The sequence below is a fragment of the Morone saxatilis genome, unplaced genomic scaffold (genome assembly GCF_004916995.1).
Source record: "Morone saxatilis isolate NCDOM2014 unplaced genomic scaffold, NCSU_SB_2.0 Contig16, whole genome shotgun sequence".
NCBI lineage: Eukaryota > Metazoa > Chordata > Actinopteri > Moronidae > Morone > Morone saxatilis.
The window spans coordinates 23794768-23815123 of NW_023339718.1; the positions used below are offsets into that span (position 1 = coordinate 23794768).

A 20356-nucleotide genomic window follows, 5' to 3' on the forward strand; every position below is an offset into this window, starting at 1 on the left:
TTTTTTTTTTTTTGTAGCTTTGTTGAATACCATCAGTCATTTAACTACGCCCGATGCAGAAGTTAGTCCAATGAGTCATCCTAAATTTAACAGTTCTAACAGAACGAACGCTCTATATGAAGCTGGAGCGTAGAGCCTGTTATTCTGTGTGTGAGAAACAACGATTGCATTATCAAAGATGGGCAGATGAGTGAAGATGATGGCTGGTTTCCCAAAGTGTCATCCTCATCCTGATGAGTTTAACTGGAGAACATAAACAGTTTTCCTGGTCTACATTTCACTGTAGCTTCATTCATGTTGACTATTTCTTTATCTCTTTTTTTTCTACATACAATACATTGTAGATGCCTTCATATCGTACTTGAAAATTCAGCACTGAAACACAAAACATAATGACTGTAGATCATTAGTTTTATTAATGAATTACCATGTGTGTCTATGTTGTCAAATGGAAAAAACATTGCATAATGAATATATATTCAATATATATATAAATCATGTTCATTTGTATATTGTGTATACAGTCTACTGTAGCCTTTCTTTCTTACCTGTGTGAATATGACAACATGGACATCATAACTTAAAGAAACTTGAAAGCGAGTGGGTTGAAAAATATTTTATTGAAGGCAAGCTACACCAGTGACAAATGGGATGCCAAAGTGTCTGTATGAACTGAAATGGTTCTTTTTTTTACAGATTTTATATCTGAGGTACTATTGGACCAAAGTGACATTGTATCTGTCCTGTCTTCATGGAAGTCAATGTGTGTTATGTAATTAAAAACTCCAGATCAGTGTTGGTTGTGAGTCTCCTTATTGTTACACACCACCATTCAGCTGATCACAATTCAACATTTACGGAAATATGGTGCGCCTGAAATGTAAATACCCTATCTCTGATATTGACACATTAAAAACAAAATCCCAACGTGGTAATAAGATTGAGAGAACTGAGTTCTCGTGTAGATACTCAATAACAATATAATTGCACGAATGTTTGAACTGGTGCCTTCCTCAGCGTTTAGTTTTACTAGCCTTTTAATCAGTTAGAGTGCAGTGTGAGTATCTGGAAGTGGCATGTAAATGTGTGGCGAGTTTTGACAAAGTGTCAGTGTTTGCTGCAGTTTGAGTATCTTCAGACCAGTAGATAAATTACTGGAGGAGAACACAGCAGGGCACTTTTTGCATGTTTAAAGTGACAAATTCACCCTCCTGTCATGCACCGTTCATACATATGAAATCATTAAATTGTGTGTTTCATAGGAAGTGTCACATGATGAAGTTATGTGGTGGGTTACACTGTAACACCAAGTATGAGCATGGGAACAGCAGCACCAGCCTGGCATCAGTGCCTGTAACAGCTGAGAGGCAGGCAGAGCTGGTTCACTGTATCACTATCTCCTCCTCCTCCTCCTCCTCCTCCTCCTCCTGAAAAAAATTAAATGTTATTAGCTACTTATATACATACATGAAAATTACAAAACAAATATAGTAGAAATATCAATGTTAAAATACAAGCCACAGGAGTAAACCTTGTCACTGTAATATCAAAGTGATAGACATATTCATTTACATTACAGTTATTATTTGCCAATCATGTACTTGCCAATTCTACTTTTCCTTCTTCTATTGTTACATGTAACTTTAGGTTCTTATTTTATGTAACAGTGCTGCATTGAATCACCTCTGACTCACCAACTTCAGTATGATCAGAAAATGTAGACAGTTCTATTGTCCAGCCTGTACTGTTTAATTAAACCTACTGTAAGTCCGCTACAGGTAGAACGTACTGAGGCCAGAGACGTGTCTGTGCAGTGAATGTGATTTGAATGTAATGATTTGAATAAGAGTACCTACTGTATGTCCACTCATCATTATTGCACAGTCCATCACTGGTGTGTGTGTGGTGCAGCGATGAGCAAGACTGCAGGCTGCTGCCAGAGCTGTCTGCATTATGTGTTTGATTATGAAACACCAAAAACACTGGTTATTCCAAGCATACGGGTAGGATGTGTCTTCAGGTTCACCCAGCTTCTGGTGGTGCTGTATGTGGTGGGGTAAGTAACCAAAAGCTTTGATGTGGGAATATACGTGGAACACTGTGTTGTGGATGTCAAGCTATAAAGACTTCATGAAATGCTGTTGTAGTGAGCTACCTGTTGATTTGTTACGATTTGATTGCGTTGTTAAAGTATCATACTGCTGTAAACCTGCAGGTATGTGTGTGTGGTGCAGAAGGCCTACCAGGAGACGGACTCTGTCATCAGTACCGTCACCACTAAAGTGAAAGGTTTTGCCTTTACCAATACATCTGACATGGACCCCCGATTTTGGGATGTGGCTGATTATGTTATCCCACCTCAGGTATTTAAATCTATATTTCATCTTTATTACAGAATCACAAACCTAATGACCACCCTCCATCTTAGTTATTATAAGTTATTACCAACGTATATAATATGGTATGTTGTGTTCAACTGTTCTACACAGTTTGCTCTAATGTAACATAATTTAATTCCCTTGTGATATCTGTGCTTCTCTTATGTCTAACAGGGTGATCACTCATTCTTTGTGTTAACAAATATGGTTATTACCCCCCTTCAAACTCAGTCCCGATGTCCTGAGGTGAGTGATTGATGTTGTGTTGTGATTGTGTTGTGATCTCCTGAGATATTCCTGCTCACACAGTTTTAGGGTGAACATTGTTTGTTGATTTTCAAGGTTGCAAGTCCTAATGATTATTTTAATTATTATTGTCCCAAAGAATTGATACTAATTTAGTCTAATATGTGAGAAACACCTTTTTTAAATGTCTATCACAAGTTTAAAGAGCCCAAGGCCAAGTCTTTATATTGCTTGTAACTTACTTTTACTCTAGCCCTACCATTAAGCTGACATATTTGGTTTTGAGTGAAGGTGCCACCATGAGGTCAAAGTTTCAATTTGTTCAATACTTTGGTTTATGACCAAATACCTGCAAAACTAATGACATCCCTATTAGCCTCAGCTGTACTTTGTGCTAATTAGCAAATGTTAGCATGCTAACACACTAACTGGTAACGTTATGCATGCTGAACATAAGCATGTTAGCATGCAACGTTACCGTTTAGCACCAAAGTGCAGCATCACAGAAACATTAGTGACTAATGAGGATGAAACAGTCAAAACAGTTGGAGAACAATCTGATGTTACACCTCATATTGTTTCTATATGACGGGGTCACCTCAGCCAACAGATTAACACTGGTTTCTCCTCCAGCTCCCAAACCCATCAACTACTTGTGTGGATGATTGTGACTGTATCGAGGGATACAGTGATCCTCGAGGAAACGGTAGGCCTTCCTCACTGGGTGGCATCAGATTGATATGTTTTTATACATCAGCTGTAAATGATGTGAGACCGTACAGAAAACACTCATTTTCATTTTTTACTCAGGTATACTGACGGGCCTGTGTGAGAACTATTCGACGACTGTTCGGACCTGTGAAGTGCTCTCATGGTGCCCTCTTGAAATAGACACTAAGCTGCCTGAGTAAGAGTACTGTATATGCAATGTTATAGTATTTATAAGTAATTATAGTATAATGTACATGCAGCTTGGCATGCTGTTTTCCTGTCCCACAGACAAGCACTGCTGGCTGCAGCAGAGAACTTCACTGTGCTGATCAAGAACAGTGTAACATACCCAAAGTTCAATCTTCACAGGTCAGTGCTTCTGAATGTAAAAAGAAAGATGTGTGGAGAGAGGCATGGGTCTTATCAGTACAGTATATGCAAACATGCTGTTTTATTGTGTGCCATTAAATTGAACATATGTCTTCCTTCCTCCTCCAGAAGGAACATACTCCCACATATTAACTCCTCATACCTGAAGAGGTGTGAATTCAGTCGTACAACAGACCCTGACTGCCCCATATTCCGCCTCAAACACATCGTTTCAGAGGCTGGAGAGGACTTTCAAGACATGGCTGTGAAGGTACGCTCAGAATTCAATATTCAATATTATATCAAAATGTTCATTAATGTATAATTTACCCCTCCACACTCCATTATCTCTGTTGAATTTCAGCTGTCAGGTCTTTCACACATGATTTAGGTATGAACTTGTCTACACTTAAACACAGTTGGTTTTATTTTATGTTTATAAAGGGCGGTATCCTTGGCATTATTATTGACTGGAGCTGTGACCTGGACTGGTGGGCAGGCAAGTGTTACCCCAAGTACAGCTTCCGCAGGCTGGACAACAAAAATCCTGTCAATAATGTGGCCCCAGGATACAACTTCAGGTGAAACCATTTATAGCAAACAGGTATCAATAAACAGATTAAGCTGGGGAAAAAAATATTAAAAAACTGCCTGCTTATAGGTTTGCAAAATACTACAAGACCCCCGATGGAGTGGAAACGAGAACCCTAATCAAAGCATACGGGATCCGGTTTGACGTCATTGTATTTGGAACTGTGAGGCCTGAACAAATCTCAAAATTTGAAAAGACTTAATCAGCTAAATGTGTGTGTTCTCTTCACCTTGATATAACCTGGGGTCTGTTTTATGTTGCAGGCAGGAAAATTTGGAATTGTACCGACCATAGTGAACTTGGGTGCCGCATTATCATTCCTCAGTTTGGTGAGTACACATGTTCAGTTGAAATATGAGGCTTTTTTTTGTCCCTGAAAACACAATGATACACAGAATTTGAGTGTTTTCCTTCAGGTTCCTGTGGTTTCTGACTGGTTTATGTTGACATGCATGAAAAAAAGAGATCTTTACAGCAAATACAAAGTCACATATCTGAATGAGGATGCTGATGCTGAACCTGTAAGTGACTCATCCTTCACATTTTGAATTCCTCACTGCTGTCAGTAATAGGCCTTTTTCACAGCAGCCATTTTGATATGAAATAGTAGGATAAACACAAGTGTTGCCAATTATGCTAATTAAGGCTCCTATTCATTTCTCTTTATAATACAGATATCAATGGGCACCAGCTATGGAACCCAGTAGCATGGTCACATCAACACGTGAACAGAGGAATCTGAATCTGCTCTAACATCATTTACATGAAAGCAGATATCTTCAACATCATATGAGTTCTTCAATAAAACCGGTTAAATGTCTAAATGTAAAGAATGAGTATTAATGCTTCTTGAGTTAGGAATCTTGAATTGCATGCTATAAATCAATACAAATAAAATAGGCAAAGCAGTGTGACGAGTATAAATGTTGTGACAGACACATGACTCCCCCACACCGCACGGTGGCAGCATAACTTACAGCGACAACAACCCACAACACAAGAAGCTCCTCAGTATGCTAGCAAGCAACAGAGAGCTGAGGTAGGAGAGCCTTGTAGACAGAGGCACAAAAATGAGCTAATGTATATATATTTGTAACTTTTTTCCCTTATTTGTTTAGTTAACTAATAGTTGTATATCTAGCAGTGGTGTGCGTCGAGGAGCTAGCCTCGCTGTGTTAGCCAGCAGACTAGTTCATGATATGGTTAGCCTGACAGCTAAAGTTGCAGTTGGGCAGCTGGTCTCCCTCACATAGCCTCGATGAGGAAACCCAACCCCGGCTCAAATGCTGTAAACAACACTAACCAGTTTGTCTTGAGTTAGCTTGTTGGCCGCTGAATACAGCAGAATGACAGGTGAGTGTCATCTTCACACACACACCAATTGAGCCATCATTGGGTTTGAATAGCAGCGTCACTTTGCCGTTTTTAAAGAGTATTCCCACAATGATGATAACACCACGGGTTTTCTCAGAGGATGCCGTCTTGCTGAATGTACCTGTCATTCGGCAACTGTACCACTGGGACTGTGGGTTAGCCTGCTCCAGGATGGTCCTGAAGTAAGTGCACAGTCAAGTAATGTGAATCCTTTTGCATTATGTACTCAGCCAAAGTGTTCTTAATAACAGCCATCACCATACACATGATACTGAAATGGCACTTCTTGCTAACACGGGTGCACTGCAGTCACCCCTGAGGGGTTTACAGTCTCTAACTGTCCTATTTTGCAGGTACCTCCATCCAGTCAGTGATGAGGAGTTTCAGAGAGCATGCTGGGACCTGAAGCTGACGGAGAGTGTGTGGACTATTGACCTGGCCTACCTCATGTGCCATCTAGGAATCAGACACTGCTTTTGCACGCAGACCCTGGGCGTTGATAAGGGCTTTAGGAATCAGGTATTTGTAGAGTCTACGCTATGAGTGCCGTCCCAAACAGATTTGAATCATTCTAGTTCTGTGTGTGTGACAGTGTCTTTGTGGTCTTTTGCTGTTGTTTGCAGTCCTTTTATAAGAAACATTTCGACACAGAAGAAGACCGAGTGAATGAGCTCTTCCTTAACGCAGATAGCAAAGGTGTGGTGGTGAAGAAATGGTGAGTTTTCTGTTAATTATTGCTCATTTTGGACAAGCCACCTGTTTTTGCCTCAGACAAAGTAAACCTAACACCTGAAATGTGTCGGTGCTTATCTTTTCATAGTTCTGTCACAGTTCAGGAAATCCAGTCTCATCTGGAGCAGGGACACGTTGCCATAGTGCTGGTCAACGCCGTCGTCTTGACGTGTGAACTCTGCTCCTCGCCTGTCAAATACTGCTGCTTTCTGCCTGTGGGCCAGAAGTGTTTCTGCAGGAAGCCAGAGTACCAGGGTCACTTTGTGGTGGTGTGCGGCTTCAACAGGACCACTGGCTGCGTTTTCTACAACAACCCTGCGTATTCTGACCGTGAGTAATCTTGTCTGTCCAAAGCACAAGCAGAATGCTCCGTAACTGTATTTTAATAAAACCAGTTTAAGTGTCAGTGAGCTACAGGGGAAACGTTTTGGAAATATAATGCCAAGAGATGGTGTCAGAAGTTACATCAGGACTTGTTTCCCTTTTTGACATGTAAAGGGATTTTACTTCTTCTTTTTTAGATTAAATTGGTGCTCAAACAATAACTGGATTAATCGATACATTGATCGACAGAAAAATAATCGGCAACACTTTTGATTTACTTAGTTTATCAAGTCAGAATGTCAAAAAGTGCAGTTTGTAGTTTCTCAAATGTGGGGATTTACTGTTTTTCTCTTTTTTTTTTTTACATGTTTGTAAATTATATTACTTCAATTTGGCTTTTGGACTGTTTGTCAGAACAAAAATATATGAATATTACCAAAGTCATCAAAGTCATCAGGATTCATCAGCTGGGAACCAACAGATCAACATTACCATCTATAGAGCTAAAAGTGGGAGAAACACATTTTGAAGATTCTGCTATCATCTACTGACTGCTTGTAACAAGTTATGTCTCCAGTCTGGAACTGACGTGTGTGTGTGTGTGTTTCAGGGGTGTGCTGCACCAGCGTCAGTAACTTTGAGGAGGCTCGGCGGAGCTATGGGACAGATGAAGATATCCTGTTTGTCTTTAAGGAGAGTTGATGGACATTGATGATGGATTTGAATTTCACTCTTTCCCAGCTCATCATTATAGTGACGTGATGCTGCAGGTCAACAATGTCGGACTAGTTGCTCCTCCTGTTGTCCGTTATCACAGATCCCCCGGGCCATCCTCTCCGGTGCCAATAAGCCCCGGCTGCTCACATGAAAGGCGCCTAGCTGCAGATTCACCGCTCTCATTCCCTCTTACACAGTCAGTACTACGCAACCTGTGAAGGATTAACAGCTGAGAGGTTCAATAATCTAAACTGAACTCCCTTTTTGAGATGAGCAGATAGTTCCAATGAATTTTATTGTCCTTTAATTTTAATGACTGCGGTTGCTCATGTATTTGGAGCCATCCAGACTTGAGAGACTACAGTGGATGAAATGTGGGAATAACGACATAGAATAAATAGGAATTCCCAGGAAATGGTGTGCACATAATTCAGGGCTGATGATGCAACATTTAGTATATCCAATTTATTGGTGCTGTTCAGTGTTGACATCAATAGCCTCACCTCCACTTGCCTTTAAAAAATCCTCCTAACTCACCTTTCAGTCACTTTTTCTTATGATGATTCTGTCAACAGGGAATACAGTAAGCTGTCGTGTTTTGAGAGTCTCAGGTAATTAATGCCCTAAAGTGTGACATGCGCTTCAAATAACAAAACTAGTTCAATGCAATACTACATAGAGTGTCTATGGAACTCAGTCTACCTGCAGAAGAACACAGACAGTGGATTGATGTGTTGAAACCCACCAGTTTCATTCACCTCACTGGAAAAACACAGCTCAACATCTGTGTTTTGGTGTCATGGCAACATGCTGAATAGATAAAAAAAAAAAAAAAAAGCATTGTTTGGTTGTTTTGATCATGCTGCAGAACAAAGGTGTAATTTGGACTCAGTTTTGTTCTCTGTTGAACGCAGTGAAGACCAGGTAATTTCCTCATTGTCCTTCAGTTTAATTTACTTAATTTTGGAATCATGTATACGTTTTTGCACTACGCTTTTCAAAACAGACATAATTATGTTATTTAAATTAAAAATCTTATCATGAAATTGATGTTCTCAATCTTTAATAAGAACAAACAGCACGTTTTAAACCGCAAACTTTATTTTTTATCAAACATAGAGCTGCATTTATTATATGTTGTGATTAAAGGATTTGAACATATGTCCCATCCTTGTCTCTTTTTTTCTGGTACATGAGTACTTAATGAGGCACTTCACACCTTAAACTTCATTATATACTAGAATTTTGCCAGACATCAAAAATCAGGGCTCGGTCCTGTGTTTCATATGCGAGTTATTAATGTGGTAATGTCATATAGTGGCCAGCTGGTACGATCCTGGTAATCTGTTGATTTATTCATTGTGAATAAATATCAGTACTTGAACTTTTTGAGGCAAAGGAACTCACTGTTCATCATACATACAGTGTTCCAGGATTTATGGCAAATATGTTTCAATTAAAAGAAACTTACATTTTTTGGTTTTCAATGAAAGTTTTCAATTGCTTGCTGTTCCATGTCGGTGTTTATATCATGACATCAATCTCAGACAGGGTTTGTCTTTATTTGTTTGTCAGCGAGCCTGAATTAATGGACTTAAGGATGGTTGTTCCACATTATTAAGCAAGTTCACAGTTTCATGCCAAATATAGGGGTAAAATTTCTTGTGAGATGGAAAAGCGTGACATTAGTGCAGTATCTTTCAATAGGGTATGAAACACTGAATATTTACGAAAGTATTAAGGGAGGAGATCATCATCCTTTGAAAAGATTTGTGTCTCATTCCAAGAGCAGACAGGATTCGTTCAGATAAAGTTCGTGTTAGGGAAAGTTTCTTGTAAGGCTAATTCATCGTATTAAGTTGAGCAGCTGTGAAAAAGCCACTGCATAAGTTGCTGGACGCCAGGATTCCTCCCAGAGGTCTTGCTGAATTTTGGCCACCATTAAACAATGCCCACAAGGAGCACATGATTGCAGTTCGGCTCAGAGAATACAGGAAGACAATGGTCTAACAGTTTTATCACGTGATGTATTGCCGTGGCTGGCGATGTTTTGGCTGGAATCATGGGAAGCTGATGGTTGGTTGCCCCCTTTAAGGTAGCGCTGAAGGGTCAAAATGACCTCTGCCAAAAATTGTTCCTAAGCTGGGCCCATTCCTGCCGATGGTATAAAAGAAGAACCATGCCTTCGGAGTAAAATCATTTTCATATAAAGACAACGCACCATTCCCATGGCTGCAACAAATACCATTGACTTAGGGCGCTTGTATGGGCATTAAGGAGAAAGAATCACGGTGTGGGCCACCATCATCCCTGGGACCTCAACCTTATTGAGGAACCTGTGGAGCATCCTGGGTTACAGTTGGGGGTGGCCAGTTTTACCTCAAAACGAGCTCATGGCGGGAGGCAACTCTGGCATCCTCAAAGACAATACAGGGCAGAAACTGTACATGGACAGTGCTCAATGATGAGGCGAGTTGCTTAAGGTGATATCAAAGAAGCGGCTCCTGGATGTGGTAATATGTAACTCAATCTTTTAAAGATGTTTTTGTTTAAATAGCTTTTGATTTGAGAACATTTCCTTTTAATGAAAAAAACAAACAGATTTCGCGTTTTCAATCCTTTAGGAAACTATTAAGTGCTTTTTGAACTCTGTTTTTGCTAAAATTGGAACACGTGCATTTTGAGTTATTTTGCAAAAATGCCATTGTCATCATTGGTAAGTGGTTTAATTAAAGGATCCAGATTACGAGTATAATGTTGAAAAAAATCCTATTGACTGCCAGTTATATCGACTATTTAGTGAGAAAAAGAACAAAAACAGTATATGCATAATAATTTGGAACACAGTGTATTCTAATTGTGAAATATAAAATATACATCTTCTATACAGTAGATTAAAAGCACTTTACAATTTATGAAACTAACTTAATGGCAATTATCTAACAAATATGTCAAAATGAAATGATTTTCATTGGTCTGATAACAGAAACATTTTGTTGAATTTATCTATTTTGATCATCATTAAGTAAATTTGTAAAGTGAGGATTTCTGAACTCTTTCTGCTGTTTGTTTATTAACTGACCTCCTTTTTCAAAAGTGGCCCCTGGACAAAGCAAGCGGAGTATCTCTGGTGTAAAAAGTCCAGATTATCCAGATAACTGTCAATGAACCTGCACTGCAGGTTTTAGCTTAAAGCAAGACTTAGTTCATTTAAGAAAAAAAACAATTTGTCCTCTTGCTGATGAAAAGTTGGATTCATAAGCAAACTGAGTAAAAAACCCTTAATCAATTGTGACCTCTGGTTTACAGTGGCTAATGTAAAGCCAATGTTAGCAAGGTAAATACTGTAATAATGTAACTTGTGATACTGTTAGATGCAGTTGTAGCATTTAGCATTATCCCATGATTGTAACTTGTGGCTGCAGTGGACACTGTTAGCTTCACAGAACTGAAGAATCTGGGCTTGTGTCAAATCATCAACTATAAGTCTGTTATAAACATATAAAGAACACAGTTTGACTTTGTTTGAGTTTTCTGTGATAAAGTTATGGAAACAACTAAATGGAACCAACCTGACAGACACAGAATATAAACACGATGTCAAACGAAATGAAAAGAACTGATCTCGTTGTGTTTCATTTCATACTTAAATGCACTATAGAGGATTATCATTTACTCCTTCACTATGTTGGGTTTGAAGTCATGTCTGACGGCCGCGGTAAGTTCATCTGCGTACTCAGCATACCGCCCAGTCATCTGAAAATAAAGGTACGATGAACAGGTAGATTAACAGTAGTCCCGGAGAGTAGATTGTGTTTTTACAACAATGAGTACAAAGCTTCCAAAACCTTTACCCATTAAGCAAATATGTCCACAATCACTGCAGGACCAAACAATAGTAAGCCACCTTAAAGTAGGTAAAGATGGGACATCCAGGGAGACTGCTTACATGCACTCTATGACCAGTTATATTTACCTTAAAACTCCATTTGTCACAGATTTGTCTGTTCAGGTTGAGATCCATTTCCACCACCAGCAGGCCGTCACGGGTCCGAGATAGTCCCGGGGTGCGGCTGCCGTCAGGAGCAGCCACATAACTGGATCCATAGAAGTGTCCAAAGTCATGGTGGGCTGCAAAATTCAGGAGGACTGTCTGTGAGTGGCACTGGAATAATTCACGCTGCCTGTGACAGCTACTCACTGACTGAGAAAGGTTATCCTTTGAAATAAACTTACTGACACACATTTAGATTCAGCCACACTCAGTTCACCATACAAGTTAAAGAAATTAATTAATTTCTCAGTTCTAGGAAATAAATCTCTCACCTTTTTTTCCATCACCAGATGTGAATTCACTTTTGAAATGTTCCTGTGTGAAATACAAGAATGCACTGAGGTCATGTCAGTTTCAGGGATGTGGAAGGTTTTGGGTTGGGTGTGGAAATTGTGCAGTTTAATAATCAGTGATGATGAAATGGTTACTGATACCATATTTCATGAAATTAAAATAATAAGCTTGTGATATATCTGTATTTCACCATATACAATGCTTTAAGGGACCTGCTTTCTTTGCTGTCATTTTTCATTTATATTTTTTGCAGCACTGACCAAAAAACCCAACATGTTAAGACTACAGGTTTCCCCCTTATATTGTATCAGGAAATGTAGGACTCATGTCATTTATCAGAGACACTGCAGACAGACTGCAGCTTACAGAGACTGACTCACCGTCCCAACACGGTTGATTGCACAAGTGAAACAGTGGTTAGCTATTGCTGCATTCCTGGCCTCTATCGGCCACATGGGCTCACTGTAGAGAAGAAATAACATTATTGTTGAGTACATAACAACAACTTCAGTACAGTATATAACAACAGCTAGAGGTTTATTAACACTGATGCCAGGCAAAGCAGGCAACTGCCCTCAAAGCACCAGACCTCCAGGGACCAACAGCCCCAGGTTCACTATGTGGCAACTGATTTCTCGTAATTTGATTAATTGTAACATTTTGAGGGGAATTGAAAAACTATGTACAACTACAGCACAATATTGACAACATCAATTACATGTTGCCTATTTCCAAATGAATGTGTGTTCAATCAAATTACCTCACAGCAAACACAGGGCCATATAATAGGGAGCCCAGGAGCTTACAGCCCAGGGGCCTCTACCAATTGTTAAGACAGCCATGCCAGAAATAACAGTTACTCCATTTTGTCCCTCACCTTAGAGCTCCAACAGTAGCTGAGGGGTTGAAGATGATCTCAGCTCCATTCATACTGTACATGAACCAGTTAAGAGGGTGATGGCGCCCGTAGCAGATATTCACAGCTATCTTCCCAAACTGTGTCTGGAACACTGTGTGGCCTGTGTCGCCCTCCATATAATACGTAGACTGAGTGTAAAATAACACAAAGAGAACATTACAGTGATGTACACTAATTTCATAGAGGAGCAGTGGATCACACAGTGTAACAGAAAACACACACTGACCTCATTAAAGTCGCCGATCCTGGGAATATGGTTCTTCCTGGTCTTTCCCAGCACATTTCCAGAGTTGGAGATCACCACTGCCGTGTTCCACAGAGTGCTGTGCAGCTCCTCTCGCTCCAGGATTGGAGAAACAACTACCATGTTGTATTTTTTGGCCAGCTAAAGACAGAATTGCAGAGTTATTGGCCTTGTGTTCTGTAGTAAAGCACATCAAAGCACTGCGTCAGACCTCTCTATCTCACCTCTTGGCAGAAACGTGTGGTGTTACCTTCCTCAGCTGACTCTGCAAACTCCGTCCACGGTTCTTTCTCGCGGGTGCAGAAAGCAAAGGGCATGGCTGTGGACAGCAAAAGGGGCAGGTTAGTCTATTCTTCTTGCTGTTATGTGTAGTTCTGACTCATGAAAGAACTCACTCCAGGTCTCCTGAAAGCAGACGATGTTTACACCACACATGGCTGCCACTTCAACCATCTCACCAACCCGGCTATGCATGGCAGTGATCTGTGGAGGGGACAACCAGAGTTGACTTCAAATGCAAAGCATCCTGTCAGTCTCTATCCCACTGACACCACACAGGTCTGTTTGCATGTGTTCTTTGTGTGGTTAGTAACATGTGTCTCAGTCCACACCTGGTCCAGGATTGGGGCATCAGTGGGCAGGACTATGCGGTGCTGAATGAGTCCCACACGGATCCTCCTGGGCGGCCTCAGTTGTTCCTGCACAGCTTCAAACCTGTAACCCTTCAGCTCAAAGTCGCGCTCGGAGGCAGCATTCACGGCACATGCAGGGAGGTCCAGCTTCCTGTAACGGAGAAGATTCTTCACCAGTGCACACACAGTGACGCCTACACCACAGGATAGGAAAAACATTGAACCAAGCACAATGTTGTAGTCAGGTGTCTCTCAGGCCTTTATGTCGACAGTGAGAAGTGAGCAAAACCTTTGCTCCCTTTCTGTGTATTTTCTTCTCAGACAGTCAAATCGGTGTCTGTCCAAATGCCACAGAGCAGAGATCCTGAATCTGTGACAAGAGTTTACAGTGGACTCAAACTGACTGACCACATGACCTTCATAATAAGAGTTTGTCTTAGAAGTAAAGCAGTTTGTTGATTAATCAATTAGTCCAGTGACTTCCACTAGGGGTCGCCAAAGCTTGATGAGGGCCTTCTTGATTTTAAGGCATGCTAGAAAACTTTAAAACTATACATAGTATGTCTATATCTCAGCATTTGGTTGGTTCACTTCTGTTAAGAATAGTTAATGTAAAGCAAAGTAAATTGTCTAATAGAACAATGACTAAGCATCATAAACCATAAAACACTGAATTTGTCAGAAAAGAAGCCTATTAAGTCTGTGTGATTGTTAAAAACTATAGGAAATACATAATACAGACATACTTGTTTAGAAATAATCTGCTTAAAATTCATCCAAATCATTCATTTTACACAAATGTCTTCAGTTCACTGTTTGGGTTCATTGTACAGTTTGAATATTATATGACATATCCATAGAATCTGTCACTTAGTCAGGGGTTGTCAGTTTACTAAAGGATAGAAAAGGGGTCCCTGAAGGAAAAAGGTTGGGAACCAATGATTTAGTCCATCGACAGAAATCTTTTTTGATAATCTATTATTTATTTAAGTCATTTTTTTTCTGGTTACAGCATCTCAAATGTGAAGATTTTCTGCTTTTCTTTGTCAAATTAATATCTTTAGGTTTTGGCCTTGCATTCTGGGACAGGTTTTTTTTTCAACTATTTACAAAACAAGCAATCAATTAATGAAAAAATGATCTGCAGATTAATCGATAACAAAAACAAGTTAGATGCAGCTCTAATTTATTCTCCCTTGTGTATTACTGGTGCCTAATAAAAAAATAAATGGAAGTCTGGACTAATACTAAGAGTTTAACAAACATGCAATTAGAGCCTTTTTATTGAGTAATCCTCTCTTTGCACATGTTAAAGGTTGTGTGTTGCACACTGCAGCTCAGACAGCACTGACCAAAGTCCGCACAGCAGAACAATAATTTACCAGGAGCAGATTGAATAGAAACTGCAAAAGAATAATAATAATAATTCTAATAATAATAATAACATATGTACAGCTGAACAACTTCTCTCGCGATAACTCACTTTGTTTCCTTCCCGAATAAAATGCGTTTCACCTCTGAGAGCTCGGCCTCCGGCAGGTGGGACTCCAGGCTCTTCTCCAGCGATTCAAACTCACATGCGGACATTTCTGCGCTTTTTCTTCGGGTTTGCGGCTTCGCAGCAGCAGCAGCAGCAGCAGCAGGAGCTCGGTGTCTGCTGGCAGCGGACTGTATGCACGTTTTATCATTTACTGTTGTTATATAATCCTATGTGCTTTCACGTAGTCTGACGCAATTCAGGAATTTAGGAAGACGAGCCGGCCGTTGTCTGTCCAGTTCGGTCATTAATTAACCCTATGTATCCCTCCGCCAGTGTGCGTGTGTGTGTGCGTGTGTGTGTGTGTGTAATGTCAGGGCATAATTCAACCATCACCTGTTTACTCCAGCACACACAACTCTGTTCCACAGGTGGAGAGCACTTACCTGAGTAACTCTGCAGCTCTGTAGCCTACTAACAGTTAGTATAATTTAATTTAGTATTCATTTTCATCTTTGTGCTATTATTACTTCTATCAGGGAAACCTTTTTCTCATTTGCAGCTAAAATGAATTCATTCAAGAAAGGGGGATTTTAATCAGTTTCTCCCTGAAGGGTATGGCCAAAAATAGAAATCAATCAAAAAAGCCTTTAAAAATGGTTTAAGTGGTGAATATGTAATTATAAATCATACTAAAAAAACGTGTTGTCCTTTCTGACTCTCATACCCACCACCCCACATTGAATCAATCAGGATGAATTATATCTTGCACATTGCAAATATCCCTTATGAAATATTTTGCAGATTTACATTAACGTCTCTTTTCTATTTCATCTTTATATTTTTCTGTTTATTGTTATACACTAATATACCAAGGCAAATTCCTTGCATGTGAAAACCTACTTTGCAATGAAACCAACTCTGATTCTGACTTAAATGGGTTTCCCAACAAAGAATGGCTCTAAAAACACAGTTTAAACAGTTTTATTTGAACTATTTAAGCAGCACCATGTTCTATACTATCTGGTGAATCCTCTGGTTCTCACACTTAAATGGAGTTACACGGCTGGTTAAAAGGGACCACTGACAATTAAAATATGGGATTTTATATCCAATTAAAAATTAGCTGCATTTCTTTGTTTCAGAAAGAGCGATGTGTCTCTCCAGTAGAAAAAGCAAACAATTCCATCATACAAGACTACTCTCAGCAAACCCCTGTCTATTCCCTGGCAGAGTATTACTAATGTGCAGTGTGGAGGCTGGTGAGTACAGGGGCCTCTCCTCACTAATTCCCAATCAATTCAAATTCAATTTATTTGTATAAGCCGCCAATTCATAACAGAAGTTATCCATGACACGTTTTTAAATTTAGAGCATGTTAGACGCAACACTCCTTATAACATTATTTACATGAGACCCAACAGTACCACCATAACAGCAACGCTCCTTTTGGTGACACGGCGGCAAAGGAAAAACTTGCCTTTTTAAGGGAGGAGAGAAACCTAGGACAGACCCTTCAGCTCTAGCGTGCGGTGGTCATTCAGGCCTCGACCAGTTGGGGTGGGTGAGAGAGACAGACAGACAGATCTGTTATATTAATACAGAATAACACAATCTTTGTCATACATAATGCCACGATAATATATCTAAAATTGAATGCCATTTTATTCTTGATTTATTATTATTTAATTTGTAGTAATTTTCCATTGTCTTTTTGGTATTACTTTAACTGTTTTAAAAATATTTTTTCAGCCAATGTTTTTGGTAATTCTGAAGCAGAACTTTGTGATCTTCATGCCATATAGTTGCTCTACTCTGTCAGCTTGATGTTACATATCAATTGAACCATTTTGTGAAATTGTTTTATTTAAGATCTGAGGTCTGTGACATCATGTCTGCAGTGACACCCAAAGCTGTTATCTGTTACAGAAAGATGAAGCTTCCCAGCAGCATTGCCTTTGAGACTTCCACTGAAGTCTGAAGGTGGCTGTTTTGCAACATTTGTGGTTGAATTAATTTGTGCAATGGTGAGACCGAAGCTATGAACAGAGTAAACCAAATCAGACATGTGTGGCACAGTCCGACATTCACAGAATTCACACATTCATTTTATTGAAGACTGTGTCATCTTCTCCTACTATGACTAAGACAGAAAACATACATTTGCAAAATTCCTACATCTGATGCAGTTAACAGATTGGTTGCATAAATACAGGACCTGTTCATGTTTAAGAACATGTTTTGTTTCAGGCTTTCTACAAAAGTTATTTAAAGAAATCATACCTAAAAGTCTATCATGACTCGTATAGAAACTATTTCATTTGGTGTTTCTTGTCATTTGCAGAGGTGTTTTTGCTTCTGGTTTGTTTGGCAGGACTGCTCCTCTGTGTCCGTCCTCTTCTCATCTGTCTGTCTCGCTCCTTGTCAGGGTTGGACAACTTCCTCAGCAGCTCTACAACAGAAGTGGTGACAAACTAATTGTCACAATTATATTTTTTATTATTATTCTAAACATGAGTTTGACCAGCAGGAGGCCTCAGAGATCCACTTCAAGTCTACTGGTTGGTCAACACTGTTAAGTTTTGAAGTGTTTATTCCTGTGCTGATGGTACCTGTTAACTCAGGATGACTCTGGCTGAAGTTATTCAGGAGAGACACATATTTCCGGCCTCCAGTGTCATCATCTCCTGAAGGGAAGTGAACATCAGTGTGTAATAAAACAGCTGGACAGGCTAATAGTTTGCAGACATTTCCCATAAAACAAAATTAAATATAGTTTTTGTTACCTTCATGAGCACTGAGCAGTAAATCAAAAGTTTAAACTCCTATATTCCCCAAATAATGTTTCCTTTCTTAAAAATGTTATACATTTTATAAAACCTTATATATCGTATATTATTATAATACAGATTTATTTACAGACAAAAAAAAACACTCAATCCAAAAAAAAAAAAAAGAGGCTACTTTTAAATTCTGATTTTCTAAAACTATAATAGACCTTTTTCACAGCAGGCATTTTGACATGAAATAGTAGGGTAAACACGTGTTAGCAATGATACTAACTGAGGTTGCATTCAGGTCAAACAGAGTCAGGGTGCTGCTATTGTGCATGTTGGCTCACTGGAAAGGCTCTGCTACACTACATGGAACCCTAATTAGTATCATTGCTAACACCCGTGTTTACCTTACTATTTCATGTCAAAATGCCTGCTGTGAAAAAGGTCTATTAGGATTGAAATATGATCATTTTGTCAGTCAAACAGGCCAGAGATTGGTGACCAGATGAGGTTTTGAAACCGAGATGGACTCACGGCATACTCGCAGGAGGACGTAGTACTGCCTCTCTGCTAGCACGCTGCTGGTCAGAGCCAAGCTTTGCTGCTTCCCCTCCAGGTTCATCACTCTGCCACTGCTGTCCATCAGGTCCACACACTCTACAAGAAGAATTTTATGTTCTTTTACACAGCACTTAACATTAACATGTTTTGTACTTGACTAAAACCAGATAACAGTAGTGACTTGTAAAAGAAATGTTGGTGTCAGTCAATAGTTGGCATAAAATTCTCCCACTTACTATTCAAGTTATGCCATATTTATATTCAGTTGATCCCAGTAGGGAAATAAAGGAACCTGAACGGTTGATGGAATTTCAGTAATGTTTGTAAGTACCTTTAAAGTCCAGTCCACACTTCTCCTTTAAATGATGGATGAAGTTTATCAGTTTACAGTTGAGATTGCACATTTCCATCCTGCTGTCTGACAAAAAAAAAATCTTGTAACATCTTTTAATAATATAACATTTCACATTAAACTTTTATAATGCGAATTTATTCCCCATTTTTGTATATTATTGTAAAACAAACCAGGTTACTATCACACTAAATGTAAGCAACCATATTCCACCATTCTGAAAATATGCTGCAAATGTTTCCAGTCAGTTATAAATATATAAAATAATCTGACTTCAAATACCATCAACAGCGACATCAGTTTAAGATTTTCTATTTGAAAAGAGAAATAAATATATCTAGAAACTTTACTAACCTCCAAACAGGATGGTGACAAACATTTTCAGGTCCTGACTGCAGTTAAGCTCCACCAGTACTGCCACTACCAGTATGTGTTTATTCCTAAGAGCCCAGGGAGTAACACGTTTGGACTGGACACAATGTACAACAATAGAGGCTATTAAATCAGTGTTGTGGTCTGCCTTGTGTGCCATGAACTGGCATACATAATGTAGAGATGGTAAACACACACACACACACACACACACACACACATCCTCCTCTTCTTTTGCTTTTCAAAGCTGAAGCCTTTTAAATGAGGGGACAAGGGACCGCTGTTGCTTGTATCCATGGAGTCTCTACACACAGACAGACTGGCACTCTGGACTTTATAGTTGTTGGACAGTGATGTCAAGACTGACTGAAAAAAGAGGCTTTTTATTGTTTCCCGCCACAGATTGGAACTAATAAATGAAACAGACCAAACACTGTTTCTACTTACTGTAACACCTATGAAGGAGATTTAAATCCAGTTTTTTTTTTCAAAATCAGCAAATGTGGGGGCACAGTGACCTAATCAGTGCTTAATGTTTGAGAACCACCAAATTCCTTAAAGATCCCCTCCAGACATGTATTAAGACATATACTACATACTACAAATACTAGGAACAATAATGTGTGTTTGAAATATTTTTTCCACAAAAAAAGTAGAATTTCCAGATTAAATCCCTATAAAGGCATCTCCTCCTTCCACTTTATTAATTTAGAATCTATATATATGCAAATTTAGTCAGTTATTTAATTTTAGTTCTTTCTAAAGTTTTTCTGCTGGAGACAAGATGTCCCCTTCTTCACTGTAAAGTCAATTCTCAGTGGATGTGCACTGGTGGCTTTAAGTTTCTACATCACACTGTACAAGTTGCCATACTGGACCAGGACTGACTTCTTTCTAACTATTTGTGATGTCACAAATCATGCTGGTAGGCCCGCCCCTTAAAATCAGATGTTCAATGAGCACAGAAAAACTTTCCACTTTCAGCAGATGAATGTGAAAACACTAGTGTCAAACACAGACATTCAAACATCATACTGTATGAACAAGAAGAACAACACATTTTTGAGTGGAGGGGGACTTTAATTTAAAGCAGCTATAATTGATATTTTTATAATAGTAATGTATCAAATGACAATGTGAAAGGGGTCTCCCCTCGTCTTTACAGAGCTTTATATATGTTTAGCTGTCCAACTTTATTGATTTGGTTCACTCTTACCGCTCTCGTAGTGTC

The 20356-nt window shown here is 39.3% G+C and overlaps 4 protein-coding genes across 5 annotated transcripts; 2 read left to right on the forward strand and 2 right to left on the reverse strand.

Annotated features, from left to right (window-relative positions):
- Positions 1-1913: 1913 nt before the first annotated feature.
- On the forward strand, positions 1914-5109 carry p2rx4b (purinergic receptor P2X, ligand-gated ion channel, 4b). The gene is made up of 12 exons (XM_035658843.1): positions 1914-2056; positions 2216-2363; positions 2553-2624; positions 3258-3330; positions 3435-3531; positions 3624-3704; positions 3834-3975; positions 4149-4285; positions 4366-4459; positions 4560-4625; positions 4713-4817; positions 4971-5109. The coding sequence occupies exons 1-12, from the start codon at positions 1914-1916 to the stop codon at positions 5001-5003; spliced, it is 1191 nt and encodes a 396-aa protein (XP_035514736.1). The 3' UTR covers positions 5004-5109.
- A 172-nt stretch (positions 5110-5281) lies between these two features.
- Positions 5282-8611, forward strand: gucd1 (guanylyl cyclase domain containing 1). 2 transcript variants are annotated; one of them, XM_035658606.1, is made up of 6 exons: positions 5282-5649; positions 5728-5852; positions 6024-6189; positions 6294-6385; positions 6491-6732; positions 7337-8611. In XM_035658606.1, exons 2-6 carry the CDS (start codon positions 5740-5742, stop codon positions 7426-7428), a joined length of 705 nt encoding a protein of 234 aa, XP_035514499.1. In that variant the 5' UTR covers positions 5282-5649; positions 5728-5739; the 3' UTR covers positions 7429-8611. The 2 variants fall into 2 exon arrangements, with proteins under 2 accessions (XP_035514499.1, XP_035514500.1); XM_035658607.1 differs by having other exon boundaries at positions 5283-5649; positions 5768-5852.
- Positions 8612-10224: 1613 nt separating this feature from the next.
- upb1 (ureidopropionase, beta) lies at positions 10225-15350 on the reverse strand. The gene is made up of 10 exons (XM_035658609.1): positions 15070-15350; positions 13566-13737; positions 13350-13437; positions 13179-13273; positions 12937-13095; positions 12669-12838; positions 12172-12253; positions 11770-11812; positions 11420-11574; positions 10225-11199 (listed from the first exon to the last, which is right to left on the reverse strand). The coding sequence occupies exons 1-10, from the start codon at positions 15171-15173 to the stop codon at positions 11116-11118; spliced, it is 1152 nt and encodes a 383-aa protein (XP_035514502.1). The 5' UTR covers positions 15174-15350; the 3' UTR covers positions 10225-11115.
- A 1917-nt stretch (positions 15351-17267) lies between these two features.
- On the reverse strand, positions 17268-19132 carry LOC118326059 (uncharacterized protein C22orf15). The gene is made up of 5 exons (XM_035658954.1): positions 19108-19132; positions 18733-18819; positions 18375-18497; positions 17676-17747; positions 17268-17515 (listed from the first exon to the last, which is right to left on the reverse strand). Exons 1-5 carry the CDS (start codon positions 19130-19132, stop codon positions 17376-17378), a joined length of 447 nt encoding a protein of 148 aa, XP_035514847.1. The 3' UTR covers positions 17268-17375.
- Between the last annotated feature and the right edge of the window lie 1224 nt (positions 19133-20356).